This window comes from Oncorhynchus gorbuscha, linkage group LG02 (assembly GCF_021184085.1).
Source record: "Oncorhynchus gorbuscha isolate QuinsamMale2020 ecotype Even-year linkage group LG02, OgorEven_v1.0, whole genome shotgun sequence".
NCBI lineage: Eukaryota > Metazoa > Chordata > Actinopteri > Salmoniformes > Salmonidae > Oncorhynchus > Oncorhynchus gorbuscha.
Genome location: NC_060174.1, coordinates 111,495,395 through 111,521,478, shown reverse-complemented (window position 1 = coordinate 111,521,478; position 26,084 = coordinate 111,495,395). Strand labels below are relative to the sequence as shown.

Below are 26,084 nucleotides of genomic sequence, written 5' to 3'. Positions count from 1 at the left end.
GTAGGCCAGTTGAGAACACCTTTATTTAACCAGGTAGGCCAGTTGAGAACACCTTTATTTAACCAGGTAGGCTAGTTGAGAGCACCTTTATTTAACCAGGTAGGCCAGTTGAGAACAAGTTCTTATTTACAATTACGACCTGGCCAAGATAAAGCAAAGCAGTGTGACACAAACAACAACACAGAGTTACACATGGGACAAACAAACGTGCAGTCACTAACACAATAGAAAAGTCTATATACAGTGTGTGCAAATTAAATAAGATTAGGGAGGTAAGGCAATAAATAGGCCGTAGTGGCGAAGTAATTACAAGTACAAGTAAACACTGGAGTGATAGATGTGCAGAAGATGAACGTGCAAGTACAGATACTGGGGTGCAAAGAAGCTAAAAAATTTAAATTAAATAAATAACAATATGGGCATGAGGTAGTTGGGTGGGCTATTTACATATGAGCTATGTACAGGTGCAGTAATCTATAAGCTGCTCATATAGCTGATGGTTAAAGTTAGTGAGGGAGATATGAGTCTCCAGCTTCAGTGATTTTTGCAATTCGTTCCAGTCATTGGCAGCAGAGAACTGGAAGGAAAGGCGGCCAAAGGGGGAATTGGCTTTGGGGGTGACCTGTGACATATACCTGCTGCAGCGCGTGTTACGGGTGGGTGTTGCTATGGTGACCAGTGAAATATACCTGCTGGAGCGTGTGCTACAGGTGGGTGCTGCTATGGTGACCAGTGAAATATACCTGCTGGAGCGCGTGCTACGGGTGGGTGCTCCTATGGTGACCAGTGAGCTGAGATAAGGCGGGGCTTTACCAAGCATGAACTCATAGATGACCTGGAGCCAGTGGGTTTGGCGACGAGTATGAAGCGAGGGCCAGCCAACGAGAGCATTACAGGGAATACAGATCGCAGTGGTGGGTAGTATATGGGGATTTGGTGACAAAACGGAAGGCACTGTGATAGACTGCATCCAATGTGCTGAGTAGAGTGTTGGAGGCTATTTTGTAAATGACATCGCCATAGTCAAGAATTGGTAGGATAGTCAGTTTTACGAGGGTATGTTTGGCAGCATGAGTGAAGGATGCTTTGTTGCAAAATAGGAAGCCAATTCTACATTTACATTACATTTAAGTCATTTAGCAGACGCTCTTATCCAGAGCGACTAGATTTAATTTTGGATTGCAGATGTTTAATGTGAGTCTGGAAGGAGAGTTTACAGTCTAAACAGACACCTAGGTATTTGTAGTTGTCCACATATTCTAATCAGAACCATCCAGAGTAGTGATATACACTGATCAAAAACATAAAAGGAAAACTTAAACAACACAATGTAACTCCAAGTCAATCACACTTCTGTGAAATCAAACTGTCCACTTAGGAAGCAACGCTGATTGACAATAAATTTCACATGCTGTTGTGCAAATGGAATAGACAACAGGTGGAAATTTTAGGCAATTAGCAAGACACCCCCAATAAAGGAGTGGTTCTGCAGGTGATAACCACAGACCACTTCTCAGTTCCTATGCTTCGTGGCTGATGTTTTGGTCACTTTTGAATGCTGGCGGTGCTTTCACTCTAGTGGTAGCATGAGACGGAGTCTACAACCCACACAAGTGGCTCAGGTAGTGCAGCTCATCCAGGGTTGAACATCAATGCGAGCTGTGGAAAGAAGGTTTGCTGTGTCTGTCAGCGTGTCAGTGTCCAGAGCATGGAGGCGCTACCAGGAGACAGGCCAGTACATCAGGAGACGTGGAGGAGGCCGTACAAGGAGGGCAGCAACCCAGCAGCAGGACCGCTACTTCCGCCTGTGCAAGGAGGAGCAGGAGGAGCACTGCCAGAGCCCTGCAAAATGACCTCCAGCAGGCCACAAATATGCATGTGTCTGCTCAAAAAGGTCAGAAACAGACTCCATGAGGGTGGTAGGAGGGCCCGACGTCCACAGCTGGGGGTTGTGCTTACAGCCCAACACCGTGCAGGACGTTTGGCATTTGCCAGAGAACACCAAGATTGGCAAATTCGCCACTGGAGCCCTGTGCTCTTCACAGATGAAAGCACGTTCACACTGAGCACATGTGACAGACGTGACAGTCTGGAGACGCTGTGGAGAACGTTCTGCTGCCTGCAACATCCTCCAGCATGACTGGTTTGGCGGTGGGTCAGTCATGGTGTGGGGGGCCGCACGGTGGGTCAGTCATTTCTTTGGGGGGCCGCACAGCCCTCCATGTGCTCGCCAGAGGTAGCCTGACTGCCATTAGGTACCGAGATGAGATCCTCAGACCCCTTGTGAGACCATATGCTGGTGCGGTTGGCCCTGGGTTCCTCCTAATGCAAGACAATGCTAGACCTCATGTGGCTGGAGTGTGTCAGCAGTTCCTGCATTAGGAAAGCATTGATGCTATGGACTGGCCCGCCTGTTCCCCAGACCTGAATCCAATTGAGCACATCTGGGACATCATGTCTCGCTCCATCCACAAACGCCACGTTGCACCACAGACTGTCCAGGAGTTGGCGGATGCTTTAGTCCAGGTCTGGGAGGAGATCCCTTGAGGAGACCATCCGCCACCTCATCAGGAGCATGCCCAGGCGTTGTAGTGAGGTCATACAGGCATGTGGAGGCCACACACACTACTGAGCCTCATTTAGACTTGTTTTAAGCACATAACATCAAAGTTGGATCAGCCTGTAGTGTGGTTTTCCACTTTAATTTTGAGTGTGACTCCAAATCCAGACCTCCATGGGTTGATAAATTTGATTTCCATTGATACTTTTTGTGTGATTTTGTTGTCAGCACATTCGACTATATAAAGGAAAAAGTATTTAATAATAATATTTCTTTCATTCAGATCTAGGATGTGTTTTTTTCAGTGTTTCCTTTATTTTTTTGAGCAGTGTACATATGCATACATAAACATTCATACATATATACATACACATACCTATATAGATTAGAGGTCGACCGATTAATCGGAATGGCCGATTTAATTAGTGCCGATTTCAATTTTTCATAACTGATGTTTACATTATTTTTAATTTTAAAAATAGAACTATATTTAACTAGACAAGTCAGTTAAGAACACATTCTTTTTTTCAATGACGATCAAGGAACGGTGGGTTAACTGCTTTGTTCAGGGGCAGAACGACAGATTTTTACCTTGTCAGCTCAAGGATTCATTTTTGCAACCTTCCGGTTACTAGTCCAACGCTCTAACCACCTGCCTTACATTACACTCCACGAGGAGCCTGCATGGCAGGCTGATTACCTGATTCGCGAGGGCAGCAAGAAGCCAAAGTAAGCTGCTAGGAGCATTAAACTTATCTTATAAAAAACAATCAATCTTAACATAATCACTAGTTAACTACATATGGTTGATGATATTACTAGATTATCTAGCGTGTCCTGCGTTGCGTATAATCGATGTGGTGCCTGTTAATTTATCATTGAATCATAGCCTACTTCGCCAAACGGGTGATGATTTAATAAGCACATTTGCGAAAAAAGCACTTGTCATTGCACCAATGTGTACCTAACCATAAACATCAATGCCTTTCTTTAAAATCAATACACAAGTATATATTTTTAAACCTGCATATTTAGTTAATATTGCCTGCTAACAGGAATTTCTTTTAACTATGGAAATTGTGACACAATTTCGGCATCGGCATCAGTATCGGTGTTGAAAAATCATAATCGGTCGAACTCTAATATAGATATACGTACTTTTTTTTAGAATATACCTTTATTATTCCCCGCAAACCCTACCACCCTTCCCCCAATTGGAGTAAACTAATAAACAATAACACTTAGGCTTCTACCTTCAGTTTATATACATAGTATACATAGTTCTAGGCAAAGGTTGCAATTCTTCAGCCATTCCTGGACCTGTGACCAAAAACGAGCTACATACGGACAATACCAAAATAAATTAGCTAATGACTCTGCCTCCTCACAGCAAAATCTGTAGAGCTGGGAAGATTGTATCCCCCATATATATAACATTCAATTGGTTGCAAGAATTTTGTATAGTAGGTTTTAAATCTAGCGTTTTTTTCAATATCAATTCATAAACCATGTGCCATGGACTGGGTACATCAAATCTCTAACCAACTATTTTGCAATTTATATGGCACAGCTGTCAATTTTTTGGTCCTTAAATAAAATTGGTATGTTTTTTTATTTATCACACTTTTCTTTAATGCAGGACGGTCAGACAAGTTCCTTACTTTTTTCCCCTTCTACTTGCCTCTTCCATTTTTGTGGTAATGCTGCAGTTAGTTGGTTGTAATTTTGGGTAGAGCAGAATTGTCCATATGTCTGTGTTAGCTGCATGTGTAACGTAACTCTTTGAACTTTGGAACCCTACTTATTCCACGACTGGTCTATCGACGTCACCGTACGAGGAGGCAAAAACAGACTTTTCCCCATCCCTCTAAGGCCCTTATGCTAGCCCCGGCCTGCTAACTGTCTGAATCGTCGGGACCCCAGCCAGCCCAACCCCTCACTGGACCCATATGTTCACTTGGCTATGCATGCCTCTCCCTAATATCAATATGCCTTGTCCATTACTGTCCTAGTTAGTGATTACTGTCTTATTTGACTGTAGAGCCTCTAGCCCTGCTCAATATGCCTTAACCAACCATGTTGTTCCACCACCTACATATGCGATGACATCACCTGGTTTAAACATCTCTAGAGACTAGATCTCTCTTATTATCTTTACCGGAGAAAAAATACCAAAGAACGCATGCTCTTCCACGTGCTTGGAAACACTACAGCCAAAATGGGAGCCACCTAGAAAAACTAGAATTCCTGGATAATTTTTCCAAAAACCAGCCTGAAACTCTTTCTAAAGACTGTTGACATCTAGTGGAAGCCCTAGGAACTTCAATCTGGGAGGACTTGGCCTTATAATAAAAGTGATAGCCATTGCAAATATTGGTAGGCTGAATTTTTTTTTTTTTTTGGGGGGGGGGGGGGGGGTGGTTTGTCCTTGGGGTTTTGCCTGCCATATCAGTTCTGTTATACTCACAGACATCATTTTAACAGATTTAGAAACTTTAGAATGTTCTATCCAAATCTACCAATGATATGCATATTCTAGCTTCTGGGCCTGAGTAACAGGCAGTTTACTTAGGGCTTGTCATCCGGACATCAAAATACTGCCCCCTACCCAAGAGAGGTTAATATTATTGTTGGCTCTAATTTTAACAGCTAACATTTCGATTGCAATAATACATAGATTTGCCGATAGTAGACAACCTTGTTTTACTCCTCTAGACAGTTTAAAACTTTCTGAGATGTAGTCATTATTTACTATTTTACACCTAGGGTTACTATACATAACTTTAACCCATTTTATAAAAGATTCCCCAAAATTTATAGAAATGCTTCAGTTGTACTTTATCAAAAGCCCTTTCAAAATCAGCTATGAAAACCAGGCCTGTTGTCTCTGATATTTCATAGTATTCTATTGTTTCCAGTACTTGTCTTATATTATCTCCAATGTATCGTCCATGTAAAAAAAACCTGTCTGAATTGGATGAATAATATCTGACAATACTTTTTTAATTCTATGCACCAAGCAAGTGTAAGAGGCCTCCAATTTTTAAATGGACTGGATCTTTATATATAACCCCTTGGGTCCTGTTTCAGTAATAGTGATATCAGACCTTTTTGTTGCATGTCCAATAATCTACCATTTCTATAGGAGTGGTTAAAACATGCTAATAATGGGTTGGTTTACTTCCACTGGTATGACATCTGCTCTGGAGTTTTCCCAGCCTTAAAGTCTTTAATTGCATCAAGAAGTTCCTCTGTAATTTGGCCTTCACATGAGTCTTTCTGTACAGATGTTAATTTTACATTATTATTAGGAAAAAAATCCATACAATTAGTTTCAGTTAGTGGAGATGGAGGAGACTGAAACGAAAACATTCTACTTTCGCTTTCAAAATATCATTCGTTGACTCCATTTGTAACAAGTTTCAATACATTTTTGGGGGAGCATTTCTAGATTGAAGATTGAAGATAATTTGGTGCGTTGTTTTCCCCATATTCCATCCAGTTCACTTTATTTTTATAATATATTACGCAGGGTATTTAAGCCTCCATATATCCACCAATTCCAATATATCCATGACATTCATGATTTCCTTAAGTGCATGAGGGTGATGGTGTGATTTCCAGTCCATAGAGGTATTTAAAACGGTATTAAAATCTCCCACCATAATAATAGAGTCTAGTGTTGGTTGTAGAGTTGATAAATTATTTTTTCTATTTTCAAAGAAGCTTGGATCATAATAATAAGCCATACCTGTTTATTGTCCAATAACATATTTAAAATAATCCATCTACCTTGATGATCTGTTTGGACAATTTGCACATTTGGATCAAAATTACTGTTAATTAATACCATCACCCCTTTTGAATGTCTTTGCCCATGGGAGAAATATTCACTGCTCAAAAAAATAAAGGGAACACTAAAATAACACATCCTTGATCTGAATGAATGAAATATTCTTATTAAATACTTTTTTCTTTACATAGTTGAATGTGCTGACAACAAAACCACACAAAAATGATCAATAGAAATCAAATGTATCAACCCATGGAGGTCTGGATTTGGAATCCCACTCAAAATTAAAGTGGAAAACCACACTACAGTCTGATCCAACTGTGATGTAATGTCCTTAAAACAAGTTAAAATGAGGCTCAGTAGTGTGTGTGGCCTTCACGTGCCTGTATGACCTCACTACAACGCCTGGGCATGCTCCTGATGAGGTGGCGGATGGTCTCCTGAGGGATCTCCTCCCAGACCTGGACTAAAGCATCCGCCAACTCCTGGACAGTCTGTGGTGAAACGTGGAGTTGGTGGATGGAGCGAGACATGATGTCCCAGATGTGCTCAATTGGATTCAGGTCTGGGGAACGGACGGGCCAGTCCATAGCATCAATGCCTTCCTCTTGCAGGAACTGCTGACACACTCCAGCCACATGAGGTCGAGCATTGTCTTGCATTAGGAGGAACCCAGGGCCAACCGCACCAGCATATGGTCTCACAAGGGGTCTGAGAATCTCATCTCGATACCTAATGGCAGTCAGGCTACCTCTGGCGAGCACATGGAGGGCTGTGCGGCCCACCATGACTGACCCACCGCCAAACCGGTCTTGCTGGAGGATGTTGCAGGCAGCAGAATTTTCTCCACGGCATCTCCAGACTCTGTCATGTCTGTCACATGCTCAGTGTGAACCTGCTTTCATCTGTGAAGAGCGCAGGGCGCCAGTGGCGAATTTGCCAATCTTTGTGTTCTCTGGCAAATGCCAAACGTCCTGCACGGTGTTGGGTTGTAAGCACATCCCCCACCTGTGGACGTCGGGCCCTCATACCACCCTCATAGAGTCTGTTTCTGACCGTTTGAGCAGACACATGCACATTTGCACTACCTGAGCCACTTGTGTGGGTTGTAGACTCCGTCTCATGCTAACACTAGAGTGAAAGCACCACCAGCATTCAAAAGTGACCAAAACATCAGCCAGGAAGCATAGGAACTGAGAAGTGGTCTGTGGTCACCACCTGCAGAACCACTCCTTTATTGGGGGTGTCTTGCTATAATTGCCTATAATTTCCACCTGTTGTCTATTCCATTTGCACAGCAGCATGTGACATTTATTGTCAATCAGTGACCGTTTGATTTCACAGAAGTGTGATTGACTTGGAGTTACATTGTGTTGTTTAAGTTTTCCTTTATTATTTTGAGCAGTGTATTTTGCCCCCCTCGTCCTTTTTCCACAAAACTTCATCTAAAATTGTGGAATGAGTTTCTTCCAGACCCATTATAACTCACTGTATCACAATTCCAGTGTGTCAGAAGTTTACATACACTAAGTTGACTGTGCCTTTAAACACTTTGGAAAATTCCAGAAAATGGTGTCATGGCTTTAGAAGCTTCTGATAGGCTAATTGACATCATTTGAGTCAATTGGAGGTGTACCTGTGGATGTATTTCAAGGCCTACCTTCAAACTCAGTGCCTCTTTGCTTGACATCACTGGAATATCAAAATAAATCAGCCAAGACCTCAGAAAATAAATTGTAGACCTCCAGAAGTCTGGTTCATCCTTGGGAGCAATTTCCAAACGCCTAAAGGTACCACGTTCATCTGTACAAACAATAGTACGCAAGTATAAACACCATGGGACCATGCAGCTGTCATACCGCTCAGGAAGGAGACTCGTTCTGTCTCCTAGAGATTAACATACTTTGGTGCGAAAAGTGCAAATCAATCCCAGAAAAAACGCAAAGGACCTTGTGAAGATGCTGGAGAAAACAGGGAAACTGGGAATGTGCAGTCATGAGTGAACAGGGAGTACAGGAGGGGACTGAGAACATACCCCTGAAGGACCCCTGTGTTGAGGATCAGCATGCCGGACATGTTGTTACCTACCTTTACCACCTGGGGGCGGCCCATCAGGAAGTCCAGGATCCAGTTGCAGAGTGAGGTGTTGTTACCTACCTTTACCACCTGGTGGCGGCCCATCAGGAAGTCCAGGATCCAGTTGCAGAGGGAGGTGTTGTTACCTACCTTTACCACCTGGTGATGGCCCATCAGGAAGTCCAGGATCCAGTTGCAGAGTGAGGTGTTGTTACCTACCTTTACCACCTGGTAGCGACCCGTCAGGAAGTCCAGGATCCAGTTGCAGAGGGAGGTGTTGTTACCTACCTTTACCACCTGGTGGCGGCCCGTCAGGAAGTCCAGGATCCAGTTGCAGAGGGAGGTGTTGTTACCTACCTTTACCACCTGGTGGCGGCCCGTCAGGAAGTCCAGGATCCAGTTGCAGAGGGAGGTGTTGTTACCTACCTTTACCACCTGGGGGCGGCCCATCAGGAAGTCCAGGATCCAGTTGCAGAGGGACGTGTTGTTACCTACCTTTAACCACCTGGGGGCGGCCCATCAGGAAGTCCAGCATCCAGTTGCAGAGGGAGGTGTTGTTACCTACCTTTACCACCTGGTGGCGGCCCATCAGGAAGTCCAGGATCCAGTTGCAGAGTGAGGTGTTGTTACCTACATTTACCACCTGGTGGCGGCCCATCAGGAAGTCCAGGATCCAGTTGCAGAGGGAGGTGTTGTTACCTACATTTATCACCTGGTGGCGGCCCATCAGGAAGTCCAGGATCCAGTTGCAGAGTGAGGTGTTGTTACCTACCTTTACCACCAGGGGGCGGCCCATCAGGAAGTCCAGGATCCAGTTGCAGAGGGAGGTGTTGTTGCCTACATTTACCACCTGGGGGCGGCCCATCAGGAAGTCCAGGATCCAGTTGCAGAGTGAGGAGTTGTTACCTACCTTTACCACCTGGTGGCGGCCCATCAGGAAGTCCAGGATCCAGTTGCAGAGGAAGGTGTTTAGTCCCAGGGTCCTTAGCTTAGTGATGAGCTTTGAGGGCCACTATGGTGTTGGACGCTGAGCTGTAGTCAATTAATAACATTCTCACATAGGTGTTCCTTTTGTCTAGGTGGGAAAGGGCAGTGTGGAGTGCAATAGAGATTGTGTCATCTGTGGATCTGTTGGGGTGGTATGGAAATTAGAGTGGGTCTAGTGTTTCTGCGATAATAGTGTTGATGTGAGCCATGACCAGACTTTCAAAGCACTTCATAGTTACAGATGTGAGTGCTACTGGTCGGTAGTCTTTTAGGCAGGTTACCTTAGTGTTCTTGGGCACAGGCACTATGGTGGTCTGCTTAAAAAAAAACTTGGTATTGCGGACTTGGACAGGGAGAAGTTGAAAATGTCAGCCAAGACACTTTCCAGTTGGTCAGCGCCAGCTCGCTGTACACGTCCTGGTAATCCGTTTGGCCCTGCAGCCTTGTGAATGTTGACCTGTTTAAAGGTGTTCCTCACATCGGCTGGGGAGAGCGTGATCACACAGTTTTCCAGAACAGCTGGTAACTCTAATGCATGTTTTAGTGTTATTTGCCTCAAAGCGAGCATAGAAGTGGTTTAGCTCATCTGGTAGGCTTGTGTCACTGGGTGGCTCATGGCTGTGCTTCCCTTTGTAGTCTGTAATGGTTTGCAAGCCCTGCCACATCCAAGGAGCGTCAGAGCCAGTGTAGTAGGATTTGATCTTAGTCCTGTATTGACGCTTTGCCTGTTTGATGGTTCGTCGGAGGGCATAGTTGGAGTTCTTATAAGCTTCCGGTTTAGATTCCAACTCTTTGAAAGCGGCAGCTCTAGCCGTTAGCTCAGTGCGGATGCTTCCTGTAATTCATGGCTTCAGGTTGGGTACTAGAGGTCAACCGATTATGATTTTTCAACGCCAATACCGATACCGATTTGTTGGAGGACCACCTGGGCTCGAACCAGGAACACATCGACAACAGCCACCCTCGAAGCATCGTTACCCATCACTCCACAAAAGCTTCGGCCCTTGCAGAGCAAGGGGAACAACTACTTCAAGGTCTCAGAGCAAGTGACGTAACCGATTGAAATGCTATTAGCGCGCACCCCGCTAACTAGCTAGCCATTTCCCATCGGTTACACCAGCCTAATCTCAGGAGTTGATAGGCTTGAAGTCATAAACAGCTCAATGCTTGAAGCACAGCTAAGTGCTGCTGGCAAACGCACGAAGAAAGGCATTGATGTGTATGGTTAGGTACATTCGTGCAACGATTGTGCTTTTTTCGCAAATGCGAAAATCATCCCCCGTTTTGGCGACGTTGGCTGTCTTTGTTAGGAAGAAATTGTCTTCCCATAGTTCGCAATGAGCCAGGTGGCCCAAACTCCTGCATATACCCTGACTCTGTTGCACAGAACGCAAGAGAAGTGACACAATTTCCATAGTTAAAAGAAATTCATGTTAGCAGGCAATATTAACTAAATATGCAGGTTTAAAAATATATACTTGTGTATTGATTTTAAGAAAGGCATTGATGTTTATGGTTAGGTACACATTGGTGCAATGACAGTGCTTTTTTTTGCGAATGCGCTTATTAAATCACCCGTTTGGCGAAGTAGGCTATGATTCAATGATAAATTAACAGGCACCACATCGATTATATGCAACGTAGGACAAGCTAGATAAACTAGTAATATCATCAACCATGTGTAGTTAACTAGTGATTATGTTAAGATTGATTGTTTTTTACAATATATACGTTTAACGCTAGCTAGCACCTTACCTTGGCCCCTTGCTGCATAAACAGCTACGGGGAATACAGATTAAAACTCTCTCGGTCGGTAGTGTGGTCTACAGCTTATCGTGAGATACTCTACCTCTGGCGAGCAATAGCTTGAGACTTCCTTAGATATTGTGCACCAGTTGTTATTTACAAAAATACATAGCCCGCCGCCTCTTATCTTACCAGACACCGCTGTTCTATCCTGCCGGTACATCGTATGTTGATATTGTCGTCGTTCAGCCACGACTCCGTGAAGCATAAGATATTAGTTTTTTTAATGTCCCATTGGTAGTTTAATCTTCTGCTTAACGCGTCAATTTTATTTTCCAAAGATTGTACGTTTGCTAGCAGAATGGAGGGAACTGGGGGTTTATTTGATTGCCTACGAATTCTCAGAAGGCAGCCCCTCCCTTCGGCACCTCTTTCTCCGCCTCCTCTTCACGCAGACTTCACGCAGACTTCACGCAGATCACAGGGATCGGAGCCTTCTCCCGAGGAAGCAGGATATCCTTCGCGTTGGGCTCGTCAGAGTCGTGAAAGGAAAAAAGCGGCAACATTACGTACAGAAATAAGTTACAAACAAAAAGACACATTTGGCCGTGGGCACCTAAAACGTCTGCCTTCTTCTCCGGCTCCATCTTCTCCCGGTACGGCACGTCTGTGTGTCTGTCTGTCTGTCTGTGTGTCGATACCTTTGCTAAGTCGCTGCTCTTTAGGTCTGGTGGAGGGTAGCTGTAGTAGGACTCACACTCTCTCTCTTTCTCTCCCTCTTTCTCTGTCTGTGTGTAGGTGTGTCAGTAGAGGAGGCCAGGTGTGGGCTCCTGAAGGTTCCACGGCATTTAAATGTCTCCTGTCAGCCCGGTTCTGTGCAGCGTTGCTTAGCAACATCTCCGACTGTGACGAGACCTACAACTACTGGGAGCCGGTGAGTAATAATAATACAATAATGATTATTTGGGTGGTGTTTATTTGTCCTGTTACTCACACATGTGTAATGGAAATGTGTATTTTTGCCCAACTCCCCATGAGACATTGTAGGCTGTCATTGTAAATAAGAATTTGTTCTTAACTCACTTTCCTAGTTAAAAGGTAAAATATTTATATATTTTTAAAGTCACCCGCAAGGATTGGGGTCACGGCCACCCTTGGAGCGATTAGGATTAAGTGCCTTGCTCAAGGGTACAGTGGCAGATGTATTTATTTATTTCATCTTGTTGGTTCTGGTATTCGGTTACTGGCCCAACCCTCTAACCTCAAAGCTACGTGATGGCGCTGACATCAGTGTGCGACCAACGCATGTTTTAAGTAGGCTTGGGCGGTATCTAGATTGTCATACCTTCATACCAAATTTGTGCCGTACTGGGATATTTTGGAATACCGGCACTGAACACAAGGGGCGCTGCTTTCAAACCTTTCTCTGTAGTCCAAAAGTTAGCCATGCTAACAAGTACATGTACAATCCCATAGAGAATGCTAACTTAATGCTAACAATCACATTGCAAACATTTTATACGGTCTTTGACCTAAACTGTATAAATATAAATAAGTAATTCAAAAATGCTAAAAACAATATTAGACATCAAGGCTCTTGATCCTGGAGGGAATTCTCTGCTATTACTAAGTGAATGCTTGATTTTTGGAAGAAGCTTACCACTTAGCCATAAAGCTCACTAGCTACTAAATTAAGTAATGCAGTGCATTTGGTAGCTAGTGCTTTGGCAGGAACTAATGGGGATCCATAATAAATATGAATACAAATAGAAACCTTCGCCCCAGTCTGAGGTTCTGAGTGCACCGGAGCAAGTTTTCATCAAGCATCTCTGCACTATGTTCCATTCATCGTTCCCTCGATCCTGACTAGTCTCCCAGTCACTGCCGCTGAAAAACAGCATAATGGTGGCACCACCATGCTTCACCATAAGGATGGTGCCAGGCTTCCTCCAGACATGAGAGGGTCTGAATGCTTCCCGAATGCACTGTAACTTAAAAGCATGTGTGACATGTATTTGGGTGCACAATCGTGTATTGACTTAAAAACCAATAGAAGTATCTTAAAATGTATTTTTAAACCCACAGACATTCAGTGCAGAGACCTTAAAACCGGTGTAATGTGTGCTCTCCGTCTGGTCTTGGTCAGTACCTGTGCTGCATTATGTATGTTTTGCATTTTCTTGGGTAGACCAGAGAGAAGAGCATTACAGTAGTCAAGCCTGCTTGTAATAAAAGCATGGATCAGTCTGAGAGAGAAACAGCCTCACCTTGGCAATGTTCCTCAGGTAGTAAAAAGCTGTTGTGGTCACATTCCTGATGTGTGATTCTAAACTGTGTTCAGAATCTAAAATAACACCTCTTATCTTTATTTCCCATGAATTATAATGTGTTAGATTCTCTCTGTGCTTTGACTCCAACAATAAGTACCTCGGTCTTGTCTTGATTTAGCTGGAGGAAGTTTTGAGCCACCCAAGTATTTAAAATCACCCATACAGTCTAATAATTTATCCGTGGAGCTAAATTACTCTGGTGGCAGAAACACTGCCAAGGGGTAACATACGCTGTATTTAGCCCCTTTAGTTGTGATATAAACCTTATCAAAACAGTTAGGCCGGTGGGCTAGGCCACGTGTGTGTGATTTGTGATTTTAAAAGTTTGCACACAAAAAAGGCGTGCTGTTTCTTGCCTGAGACTGGGTATCATTCACAAGTGATAATATATCATTCACTGGTCATAATGTTGTCACCCATCAGACTATTCTCAATTTAATCTGGTCTGTACATATACCAAAATAATAAATGAGTTCTGATTTAGAATGGGCCATTATAATTCACCTGTTGGAACAGGGGCAAGGGAAAGAAATGCATGTCATCTGTATGCACTTGAATGGAGGACACTTCCTGCGGTTCATTTTCATGTCCGCCAGATAGGCTATACTCCTGTTGTAAAGCAAAGGAATGTGCTTCATATAATGAAAGTTGAGGAATACAGTAAGTTTGGACACACCTACTCATTCCAGGGTTTTTCTATATTTTTACTAGTTTTTACATTGTAGAATAATAGCGAAAACATGAAAAACTATGAAATAACACATATGGAATCATGTAGTAATATAGATTTTATATTCTGTGTAGAGTATGGGTTTGTCTTGTGCTTTTCAATGCAATAGAATCCTTGAACAGTTTAGTTTAGCATACTAAATCTTGCCTAGTTCATTGTGTTTCGGTATATTACATTGAAAGTGGCTAATATGGCGTTGATTCGATCACAATTCCCACAATAGAGCGAAACGTTGATAGTGATAACTAAAGGGGAAAACTCTAGAAAGTTCAGCGTCACCGGCTCATGTTTCTTCCATGCAGGAGTCCAAGGGAGCTTAGAGGGAACATTGTCTATGACCGTCTGGCACTATTCATTCTACCAGTGAAGCTGACAGAGATGTAGAGAGAAGCGCGCGGGAAAAGGGAAATGCTTGTGTTTCTAGCTCCAACAGTGCATTAATATCTAACAATTCATGTAAGCAGGTGTGTCAGGTAGAGGTCGACCGATTAATCGGAATGGCAGATTTCAAGTTTTCACAACAATCAGAAATCGGTATTTTTGGGCGCCGATTTCCGATAATTAAAAAAAAAATATATATATATATATATATATTTTTTTAACCTTTATTTAACCAGGCAAGTCAGTTAAGAACACATTGTTATTTTCAATGACAGCCTAGGAACTGTGGGTTAACTGCCTTGTTCAGGGGCAGAACGACAGATTTTTACCTTGTCAGCTCAGGGGTTCCAATCTTGCAACCGCACAGTTAACTAGTCCAACTCTCTAACCATGGCACTCCACGAGTAGCCTGCCTGTTACGCAAATGCAGTAGAAGCCAAGGTACATTGCTATTTTAGCATTGAACTTATCTTATAAAAACAATCAATCATAATCACTAGTTATAACTACTAATCCAGTTTAGCAGGCAATATTAACCAGGTGAAATTGTGTCTTTTCTCTTGCGTTCATTGTACGCAGAGTCAGGGTATATGCAACAATTTGGGCTGCCTGGCTCATTGCGAACTAATTTGCCAGAGTTTTACGTAATTATGACATAGTGAAGGTTGTGCAATGGTTCGAGCCCAGGTAGGGGCGAGGAAGGGGACGGAAGCTATACTGTTACACTGGCAATACTATAGTGCCTATAAGAACATCCAATAGTCAAAGGTATATGAAATACAAATGGTATAGAGAGAGAGAGTCCTATAAATACTATATTAACTACAACCTAAAACGTCTTACTTGGAATATTGCAGTCTCATGTTAAAAGGAACCACCAACGTTCTCATGTTCTGATCAAGGAACTGAAACGTTCACTTTATTAAATGTCACATATTACGTTCTTCTCCAACACTGTGTTTTTGCATTATTTAAGCCAAATTGAACATGTTTCATTATTTATTTGAGGCTAAATTGATTTTATTGATGTTTTATATTAAGTTAAAATAAGTGTTAATTCAGTATTGTTGTAATTGTCATTATTACAAATTTAAACAAACCGGTCGATTTAATCGGTAGCGTCTTTTTTGGTCCTCCAATAATCGGTATCGGCGTTGAAAAATCATAATCGGTCGACCTCTAGTATCAAGCCTGCAAGTTTCTGACCTATGAAGACAGCACAGCGACGCCACTTTTCCGATGCCAGTGAGGATGCTCCTGCACAGCTGACGAAAGAATAAGGCAAGAAACAGTTCCTTCCTGCTGGGGAAAATCCAGGGGCAACGCTGAAACAGATCACTTTCCCCAGGAAAGTTGGCAAGCACATCAAGTGGGTTGAAAATTCACTTGATTCCTTTTTGCATCATGGTATCTTTGTCTGGTTCAGATCTTCAAATCAAATAATCAAATCAAATGTATTTATAATACTGATATCAGCTGATATCTCAAAGTGCTGTACAGAAACCCAGCCTGAAAACCCAAACAGCAAGCAATGCAGGTATAGAATCACGGTGGCTAGGAAAAACTCCCTAGAAAGGCCAGAACCTAGGAAGTAACCTAGAGAGGAACCAGGCTATGAGCTGTAGCCAGTCCTTTTCAATGGCCTCACGCAGGTATCTCTCTGCTCGGACAAAATTTGTCCTATTGTCAGATCGCATGATGGTCACCTAACCTCTTCTGCAGATGAAGCAACGCAGAGGATCAAGAATCAGTGTCTAGAGAGTGAGCAACTTCATTGGGAACTGCTCTGATTGTCAGACATGTGAAGACCACACCGTATCTTTTCACCAGACTACGTTCTCTCTTGACCTCGAAGGGTCCGAAGTCATCCATTCCGACGTTCGCGAAGGATTGTCTGCTATTTTGTGCTCTGCAGCTTTAGCATAAAGTCTTCTGCATACAGTACATTCTGAGAGGATGTGTCTTACTGCAGTTAGCTTGTGGAATCCCAAACCTAGAAGCTTCGCAAGCATGTTGTTCCGTCCCCAGGTTCCAACTTCTCTGTGGATGTGCTGAAGAATAAGACTGGCAACTCGAAGGTCCTTAGACATAGTAGCTCGGTGCTTAGCCTCCTCTGTCATTAGCAGATTTATTCAGCCGTCCACCTACTCAGTATTCCATCTTGCAGAATTGGACCCAACCTATAGATGTGACTATTTCTCTTCACGTATTTATTTTTTTGATAAACTGAGAAGCTTTTGAATATTTTTTTTTCTTTTCGGTCTCTGCTTTTTACATAGACTACTGTGGTTGCATCTTTTTAGAAGACTAACACTACAGGTATTTCAGAGACTGATCTAACACAAGGAATCAAACGTAGAGGGAACCACCTACATTTGTCCAGTAGAAAACCTTGTTGTCTCTCCCTCACTAATTTGATAATGTAATTTCCTGTCCTGTAGATGCACTTCTTGTTGTATGGCTATGGGATGCAGACGTGGGAGTATTCCCCGCTTAACGCCATCCGTTCCTACGGTTACCTGTGGCTGCACGCCCTCCCTGCCTCACTACACTCTCACATCCTACAGACCAACAAGGTAACACAGACAGACACACACACAGTATTGTATAACTAACCTTGTGTGGGGAACACAATTCATTTGCATTCTCTTAACCCTGACTGAAAACCTAACCCTAGCTCCTAACCCTATACCTAACCTAGCTTTTAAAACTAACCCTAGCTCCTAAAACTAATCCTAGCCCCTAACCCTAGCTCCTAAAACTAACCCTAGCTTCTAAAACGAACCCTAGCTCCTAAAACTAACCCTAGCCCTTAACCCTAGCTCCTAAAGCTAACCCTATACCTAACCCTAGCTCCTAAAGCTAACCCTATACCTAACCCTAGCCCCTAACCCTATACCTAACCCTAGCTCCTAAAACTAACCCAATACCGAACCCTAGCCCCTAACCCTAGCTCCTAACCCTATACCTAACCTAGCTTCTAAAACTAACCCTAACCCTAGCCCTAACCCTAGCTCCTAAAACTAACCCTAGCTCCTAACCCTAGGCTCCTAGCTCCTAAAGCTAACCCTATACCTAACCCTAGCTCCTAAAATTAACCCTAGGCTCCTAGCTCCTAAAGCTAACCCTATACCTAACCTTAGCTCCTAAAATTAACCCTAGGCTCCTAGCTCCTAAAGCTAACCCTATACATAACCCTAGCTCCTAAAATTAACCCTAGGCTCCTAGCTCCTAAAACTAACCCTATACCTAACCCTAGCTCCTAAAACTAACCCTAGCTCCTAAAACTAACCCTAGCCCCTAACCCTAGCTTCTAAAACGAACCATAGCTTCTAAAACGAACCCTAGCTTCTAAAACGAACCCTAGCTTCTAAAACGAACCCTAGCTTCTAAACTTTAGTTCCTAAACCTAGCTCCTAAAACTAACCCTAAGCTCCTAGCTCCTAAAACTAACCCTAGCTCCTAAACTTTAGTTCCTAAAACTAGCTCCTAACCCTGTACCGAATTCTAACCTTAACCCTAAACCCTCTACATATAGCATTTGATCTCGTAGGGACTAACAAAATGTCCCCAGTTAGACAAATGTTTGTTTGTTTACTATTCTTGTGGGGACTTTTCAAGTATAGTTAAACACATCCACACACACACACCCTACAGACCAACAAGGTAGCAACACACACTCACAGTTGTGGCTGTGTGATGTTTATGTGGTTGTGAGTTTGAGGTTGTGATGTTTATGTGGTTGTGAGGTTGTGATGTTTATGTGGTTGTGAGGTTGTGATGTCTATGTGGTTGATGTTTATGTGGTTGTGAGGTTGTGAGGTTGAGGTTTTGATGTTTATGTGGTTGTGAGTTTGAGGTTGTGAGGTTGTGATGTTGAGGTTGTGATGTTGTGTTTTAGGTGCTGGTGTTCTACTTTGTGCGCTGTGTCCTGGCCTTCTCCTGCTGCATCTGTGAACTCTACTTCTACAAGTCAGTGTGTGTGTGTGTGTGTGTGTGTGTGTGTCTTATTTTATCTTAAGTGTAAGGTAGGTGTGTGTGTGTCAGTCTCTCTCTTATTTTATCTTTAGTGTGTGTGTGTGTGTCAGTCTCTCTCTTATTTTATCTTTAGTGTAAGGTAGGTGTGTGTGTGTTGCAGGGCGGTGTGTAAGAAGTTTGGGCTGCATGTGGGTCGTCTGATGCTGGCCTTCCTCCTCCTGAGCTCTGGAATGTTCTGCTCCTCAGCAGGTGGGTGCTACTCCTCCATCTCCCTCCCTCCCTTCCATCTCTCTTCCTCCCTCCCTCCCCTCCATCTCTCTTCCTCCCTCCCTCCCCTCCATCTCTCTTCCTCCCTCCCTCCCCTCCATCTCTCTTCCTCCCTCCCTCCCCTCCATCTCTCTTCCTCCCTCCCTCCCCTCCATCTCTCTTCCTCCCTCCTCCCCTCCATCTCTCTTCCTCCCTCCTCCCCTCCATCTCTCTTCCTCCCTCCTCCCCTCCATCTCTCTTCCTCCCTCCTCCCCTCCATCTCTCTTCCTCCCTCCTCCCCTCCATCTCTCTTCCTCCCTCCTCCCCTCCATCTCTCTTCCTCCCTCCTCCCCTCCATCTCTCTTCCTCCCTCCTCCCCTCCATCTCTCTTCCTCCCTCCTCCCCTCCATCTCTCTTCCTCCCTCCTCCCCTCCATCTCTCTTCCTCCCTCCTCCCCTCCATCTCTCTTCCTCCCTCCTCCCCTCCATCTCTCTTCCTCCCTCCTCCCCTCCATCTCTCTTCCTCCCTCCTCCCCTCCATCTCTCTTCCTCCCTCCTCCCCTCCATCTCTCTTCCTCCCTCCTCCCCTCCATCTCTCTTCCTCCCTCCTCCCCTCCATCTCTCTTCCTCCCTCCTCCCCTCCATCTCTCTTCCTCCCTCCTCCCCTCCATCTCTCTTCCTCCCTCCTCCCCTCCATCTCTCTTCCTCCCTCCTCCCCTCCATCTCTCTTCCTCCCTCCTCCCCTCCATCTCTCTTCCTCCCTCCTCCCCTCCATCTCTCTCCTCCCTCCTCCCCCTCCATCTCTCTTCCTCCCTCCTCCCCTCCATCTCTCTTCCTCCCTCCTCCCCTCTATCTCTCTTCCTCCCTCCTCCCCTCTATCTCTCTTCCTCCCTCCTCCCCTCCATCTCTCTTCCTTCATCTCCTTTCCGCCCTCCTTCCCTTCATCTCTCCTTCCCTCCATCTCTCTCCCTCTCCTCTGTCTCTCCCTCTCTGCCTGTATCTCTGTCTGTGACAAATATAATTTTATTTGATTTGATTGGCTTGGGCTAGTGTAAGAGTGGGGGTTGGGCCTGTTTGCCTGCTCACGGCCTGGGTGTATGTGTGACTTTCATGTTGAGGCCCTCTTTGTGAGAGTGGGGGGGCAAGGGGTGGGCAGGAGGGGCATAGGTCTGATCTGAGGGGGCCTAAATGGGTTGTGGGCATGGTCAACTTGGGGGGGATGTGGATGTGGCTGGTGCTGTGGTCGGAATGTAGTTCCTCTCGGCGTGGGTCCGGGGGGGTCCCGCAGGTCTGGGAGAGTGTCTCGCTGGTCTGGGGGGGTCCCGCAGGTCTGGGAGAGTGTCTCGCTGGTCTGGGCGGGTGTCTATTGACCTGTTGCTCCTGTGTGAGGTGACGGGGCTGCGGTTGAGGGCGATATCCTTCAGGGTCCGGGCGTTGGTGGGCACTGCTGCCTTGTATAGGTGGACCAGCTCGTCAAGTCCAGGGTGGATGGTGGGCCAGGTAGACATTTGGTTTTGAGGCACAGTCACAGGAACATACTTGCATTTACCCGCTGTATGGTAGCAGGGTGGAGATGAAGACAGCTTGTCTGTTGAAACGTTGGACATAAATATTTTTGTTCAAGTGTTCAACTCCACTAGCCAGCACCTCGTCTAAATAGGTGTGTGTTTATTTTGCCTCTAGCAGGGTGGAGAGATCACCACTTGTGCGTTGGGGAAAATATAAGAAGCTTTTTCAATCACTTTTCAATCACGCCTCTTCAATCACTCCCTTGTGCCTATGTGTATTGTTATGTGGCTGGGTGACCCTAGTTCTAGGGCGATGGGTGTTTGGACACCAGAGTGTGTGTGGGGAAAAGTTTATTTTCTTGTATATATTTCCAGTTTGAGTCCATAAGGAGTACGATCTGTGGCTTGTGTGTGTCCTCAGTGTGTGTGTGTGTGTGGGGGAGGGGGGGGGGGGTTCTCAGAGGGGGTGGGATCCTCTGGGCCCCTGTGGCGTCAAGGCTATGGTCAGGATCTGGGGTGGACTGTTCTGCTGTGATGTGGAGGTCAGGGTCTGGGGTGGACTGTTCTGCTGTGGTGTCGAGGCTGTGGTCAGGGTCTGGGGTGGACTGTTCTGCTGTGGTGTTGAGGCTGTGGTCAGGGTCTGGGGTGGACTGTTCTGCTGTGGTGTCGAGGCTGTGGTCAGGGTCTGGGGTGGACTTCTGCTGTGATGTGGAGGATAGGGTCAGGGTCTGGGGTGGACTGTTCTGCTGTGGTGTTGAGGATAGGGTCAGGGTCTGGGGTGGACTGTTCTGCTGGCTTCTCTGTGGGGACGGCCACCTCTCTAATGGGCTGTTCTGCTGGCTTCTCTGTAGGGGTGGCCACCTCTCTAATGGGTTGTTCTGCTGGCTTCTCTGTAGGGGTGGCCACCTCTCTAATGGGTTGTTCTGCTGGCTTCTCTGTAGGGGTGGCCACCTCTCTAATGGGCTGTTCTGCTGGCTTCTCTGTGGGGGTGGCCACCTCTCTAATGGGCTGTTCTGCTGGCTTCTCTGTAGGAGTGGCCACCTCTCTCATGGGCTGTTCTGCTAGCTTCTCTGTGGGGGTGGCCACCTCTCCAATGGGCTGTTCTGCTGGCTTCTCTGCGGGGGTGGCCACCTCTCTAATGGGCTGTTCTGCTGGCTTCTCTGTGGGGGTGGCCACCTCTCTAATGGGCTGTTCTGCTGGCTTCTCTGCGGGGGTGGCCACCTCTCTCATGGGCTGTTCTGCTGGCTTCTCTGTGGGGGTGGCCACCTCTCCAATGGGTTGTTCTGCTGGCTTCTCTGTAGGGGTGGCCACCTCTCTCATGGGCTGTTCTGCTGGCTTCTCTGTGGGGGTGGCCACCTCTCTCATGGGCTGTTCTGCTGGCTTCTCTGTAGGAGTGGCCACCTCTCTAATGGGCTGTTCTGCTGGCTTCTCTGTGGGGGTGGCCACCTCTCCAATGGGCTGTTCTGCTGGCTTCTCTGCGGGGGTGGCCACCTCTCTAATGGGCTGTTCTGCTGGCTTCTCTGCGGGAGTGGCCACCTCTCTAATGGGCTGTTCTGCTGGCTTCTCTGCGGGAGTGGCCACCTCTCTAATGGGCTGTTCTGCTGGCTTCTCTGTGGGGGTGGCCACCTCTCCAATGGGCTGTTCTCTGTCACACATCATCGTTTTCACCTCCTTCTCTAGTCTGTTCTTCTCCTGCTCTTTTTTCTGTTGATGTTGTCTCACCACATTCCAGAGAGCAGATATATTCACCTGCAGCTCTCTGGGTCTGGTTGAGGGGGTGTTGTTGAGCTGGACTATTGTTTTAGTGTTGACTGGAGTGTGTTCATCTGCTATTCCAGCTCCACCTGCCTTACCTCCAGCTGGGTGAATTTATCCTTCATGTCATTGAGAGAGTAGTACTCTCTGATGGGAGCTTTGACACCTCCCACTTCACACGGTTTTTCTTCTTGCCTTTAAAAATAGCTTCATACTAAATATTACTCAGTTCCAGGTTGGATGCTATTCTCAGGTTTAGTTTTTGCTTATTTTGCTGGCCATGGTTTGCCAGATTATTCACTATAGTCCTTGGAATGAAATCCTTCCATGTCATTTTGTCCAAAAACAGGTTTATCTTGTTTATCCAAGTTTATCTTATTCTAAATCTATCTTTTCGTAAAAACATGTTGAAAAATGTAAGAGCTCATCTGCTCATGACCTCTCACACTTCTCTTGCTCTCTCTCTCCTCTCTGTTTCTCTCTGTGTCCCTCTCTCTGCGTCCCTCTCTCTCTGCGTCCCTCTCTCTCTGCGTCCCTCTCTCTCTGCGTCCCTCTCTCTCTGCGTCCCTCTCTCTCTGCGTCCCTCTCTCTCTGCGTCCCTCTCTCTCTGCGTCCCTCTCTCTCTGCGTCCCTCTCTCTCTGCGTCCCTCTCTCTCTGCGTCCCTCTCTCTCTGCGTCCCTCGCGCTCTCTCTCTGTCTCTCGTCTCTCTCTCCAGCATTCCTGCCTTCTTCCTTCTGTATGTATTCTACTCTGGTTGCCATGACTGGATGGTTCCAAGACACGCCCTTCCTGGCTGTGATGGGTGTGGCAGCTGGGGCTATCATTGGCTGGCCATTCTCCGCTCTGCTTGGGTAAGAGCTGTTCCTTGTGCAGAGTTAATTGTAAAGAAGTATGATATAAAAACATCTACTGTATAGTAAGTTTCAGCTGGCAGCAAGTAGAGAATAATTTACTACCAGGTCAGGGCTATGTTTTGTTGATTTGTTGATCTAGAAATGTACAAGAAATTTGAGTCCCTGCTGAAAAAGTTTGAATACGACTGGGTTTGAGGTCAGGGGTTCTATGTAGGGTCTCCTGATTGTTGCAGTGGTCTAAGGCAGGGTTAGGGTTTGACCAGGGTATGCCGTCATTCTAAATAAGAATTTGTTCATAACTGACTTTCCTAGTTAAATAAAGTTCAAATAAAAAGTCATGCTGTCTCTGATTGGTTGATGTGGTTACTAGGCTACCGATCGCCTTCGACCTGCTTGTGCTGAAGAGGAAGTGGAATAGTTTCATCACCTGGGCAACCGTCTCTCTGCTGCTGTTCCTGGTGACACACACACACACACACTACCCACTGAGCTATGAATGTTTGTTAAGAACTTTGTCATTATCTTTAGTTAATCGCTGTGTACGAGGAAGAAGCACTCAGAACTGTGTGTGTGTGTGTGTGTGTGTGTGTGTGTGTGTGTGTGTGTGTGTGTGTGTGTGTGTGTGTGTGTGTGTGTGTGTGTGTGTGTGTGTGTGTGTGTGTGTGTGTGTGTGTGTGTGTGTGTGTGTGTGTGTGTGTGTGTGTGTGTGTGTTTTCCAGGTGCCTCTGATGGTGGTGGATTCTTGTTGCTATGGGAAACTGGTCATTGCTCCCCTCAATATTCTACTCTATAATGTCTTCACCCCCCATGGCCCCGATCTCTACGGTAAACACACACACTAGCTAGCAAGGTCCTCATCTGAAGGAGTTAGCTAGCTAGCTAGGTCCTCTTCTGATGCAGTTAGCTAGCTAGCTAGGTCCTCTTCTGATGCAGCTAGCTAGCTAGCTAGCTAGGTCCTCTTCTGATGCAGTTAGCTAGCTAGCTAGTTAGGTCCTCTTCTGATGCAGTTAGCTAGCTAGCTAGCTAGGTCCTCATCTGAAGGATTTAGCTAGGTCCTCTTCTGATGCAGTTAGCTAGCTAGCTAGCTAGCTAGGTCCTCTTCTGATGCAGTTAGCTAGCTAGCTAGCTAGGTCCTCTTCTGATGCAGCTAGCTAGCTAGCTAGTTAGGTCCTCTTCTGATGCAGCTAGCTAGCTAGCTAGTTAGGTCCTCTTCTGATGCAGTTAGCTAGCTAGCTAGTTAGGTCCTCTTCTGATGCAGTTAGCTAGCTAGCTAGTTAGGTCCTCTTCTGATGCAGTTAGCTAGCTAGCTAGCTAGGTCCTCATCTGAAGGATTTAGCTAGGTCCTCTTCTGATGCAGTTAGCTAGCTAGCTAGCTAGCTAGGTCCTCTTCTGATGCAGTTAGCTAGCTAGCTAGCTAGGTCCTCTTCTGATGCAGCTAGCTAGCTAGCTAGTTAGGTCCTCTTCTGATGCAGCTAGCTAGCTAGCTAGTTAGGTCCTCTTCTGATGCAGTTAGCTAGCTAGCTAGTTAGGTCCTCTTCTGATGCAGTTAGCTAGCTAGCTAGTTAGGTCCTCTTCTGATGCAGTTAGCTAGCTAGCTAGTTAGGTCCTCTTCTGATGCAGTTAGCTAGCTAGCTAGTTAGGCCCTCTTCTGATGCAGTTAGCTAGCTAGCTAGCTAGGTCCTCTTCTGATGCAGTTAGCTAGCTAGCTAGGTCCTCTTCTGATGCAGTTAGCTAGCTAGCTAGGTCCTCTTCTGATGCAGTTAGCTAGCTAGCTAGGTCCTCTTCTGATGCAGTTAGCTAGCTAGCTAGTTAGGTCCTCTTCTGATGCAGTTAGCTAGCTAGCTAGTTAGGTCCTCTTCTGATGCAGTTAGCTAGCTAGCTAGTTAGGTCCTCTTCTGATGCAGTTAGCTAGCTAGCTAGTTAGGCCCTCTTCTGATGCAGTTAGCTAGCTAGCTAGGTCCTCTTCTGATGCAGTTAGCTAGCTAGCTAGGTCCTCTTCTGATGCAGTTAGCTAGCTAGCTAGGTCCTCTTCTGATGCAGTTAGCTAGCTAGCTAGGTCCTCTTCTGATGCAGTTAGCTAGCTAGCTAGCTAGGTCCTCTTCTGATGCAGTTAGCTAGCTAGCTAGGTCCTCTTCTGATGCAGTTAGCTAGCTAGCTAGGTCCTCTTCTGATGCAGTTAGCTAGCTAGCTAGGTCCTCTTCTGATGCAGTTAGCTAGCTAGCTAGGTCCTCTTCTGATGCAGTTAGCTAGCTAGCTAGGTCCTCTTCTGATGCAGTTAGCTAGCTAGGTAGGTCCTCTTCTGATGCAGTTAGCTAGCTAGGTAGGTCCTCTTCTGAAGCAGTTAGCTAGCTAGGTAGGTCCTCTTCTGAAGCAGTTAGCTAGCTAGGTAGGTCCTCTTCTGAAGCAGTTAGCTAGCTAGCTAGGTCCTCTTCTGAAGCAGCTAGCTAGCTAGCTAGGTCCTCTTCTGAAGCAGCTAGCTAGCTAGCTAGGTCCTCTTCTGAAGCAGCTAGCTAGCTAGCTAGGTCCTCTTCTGAAGGAGCTAGCTAGCTAGCTAGGTCCTCTTCTGAAGGAGTTAGCTGTTTATGATTGACTTATACTGTGTTTTGTATCATAACATTGATCTAACACTGTGTGGCGTTGTGCATTATGTGTTTAGGTACAGAGCCGTGGCCGTTCTACTTTATAAATGGTTTCCTGAACTTCAATGTGGTGTTTGTCCTGGCGCTGCTGTCTCTACCTCTCACTGCTCTGATGGAGGCGCTACTACAGCGCTTCAATGGTAACACGCACCCACCCACGCAGCCACACACCCACCATCTACTTTATAAAGAAATATTTGGTGTGTATAAACAATGTGCAGTAGTAGAAATATTACAATAAGCAATGTCGGTGATACGGTATTTAAATTCACTGAAACAGGAAGTGACAAGTGGTTCAATGTCTCTACAACATGGGACAGCAGCTTTGGTTGTAAGCGTGTTTGAGTTTGAGTTTATTTTATTTTTACAAGGACAGTGCACATTAATCAACGTTTCAGTGAAAGTGCCGGTTTTAGCCAGCCGGCTAATTTTCAACCGCAGTCCCTGGGCAGGTTATTAAAAACCATTACAATATAGACAATAGCAACATAGAACAAGCAA

The 26,084-nt window shown here is 45.4% G+C and overlaps 1 protein-coding gene across 2 annotated transcripts in view; it reads left to right on the top strand.

Moving 5' to 3' along the window:
- Nucleotides 1–26,084, top strand: part of alg9 (ALG9 alpha-1,2-mannosyltransferase) — a 47,206-nt gene that overhangs the window by 4,138 nt on the left and 16,984 nt on the right. For both annotated transcript variants that reach the window (XM_046331038.1, XM_046331029.1), the window contains exons 2-9: nt 11,961–12,096; nt 17,045–17,179; nt 18,505–18,575; nt 18,742–18,830; nt 22,806–22,941; nt 23,315–23,402; nt 23,664–23,769; nt 25,601–25,723. In XM_046331038.1, the coding sequence (XP_046186994.1) occupies nt 17,045–17,179; nt 18,505–18,575; nt 18,742–18,830; nt 22,806–22,941; nt 23,315–23,402; nt 23,664–23,769; nt 25,601–25,723 (748 nt within the window). In that variant the 5' untranslated portion in view covers nt 11,961–12,096. The remainder of the gene's footprint in view (nt 1–11,960; nt 12,097–17,044; nt 17,180–18,504; nt 18,576–18,741; nt 18,831–22,805; nt 22,942–23,314; nt 23,403–23,663; nt 23,770–25,600; nt 25,724–26,084) is intronic.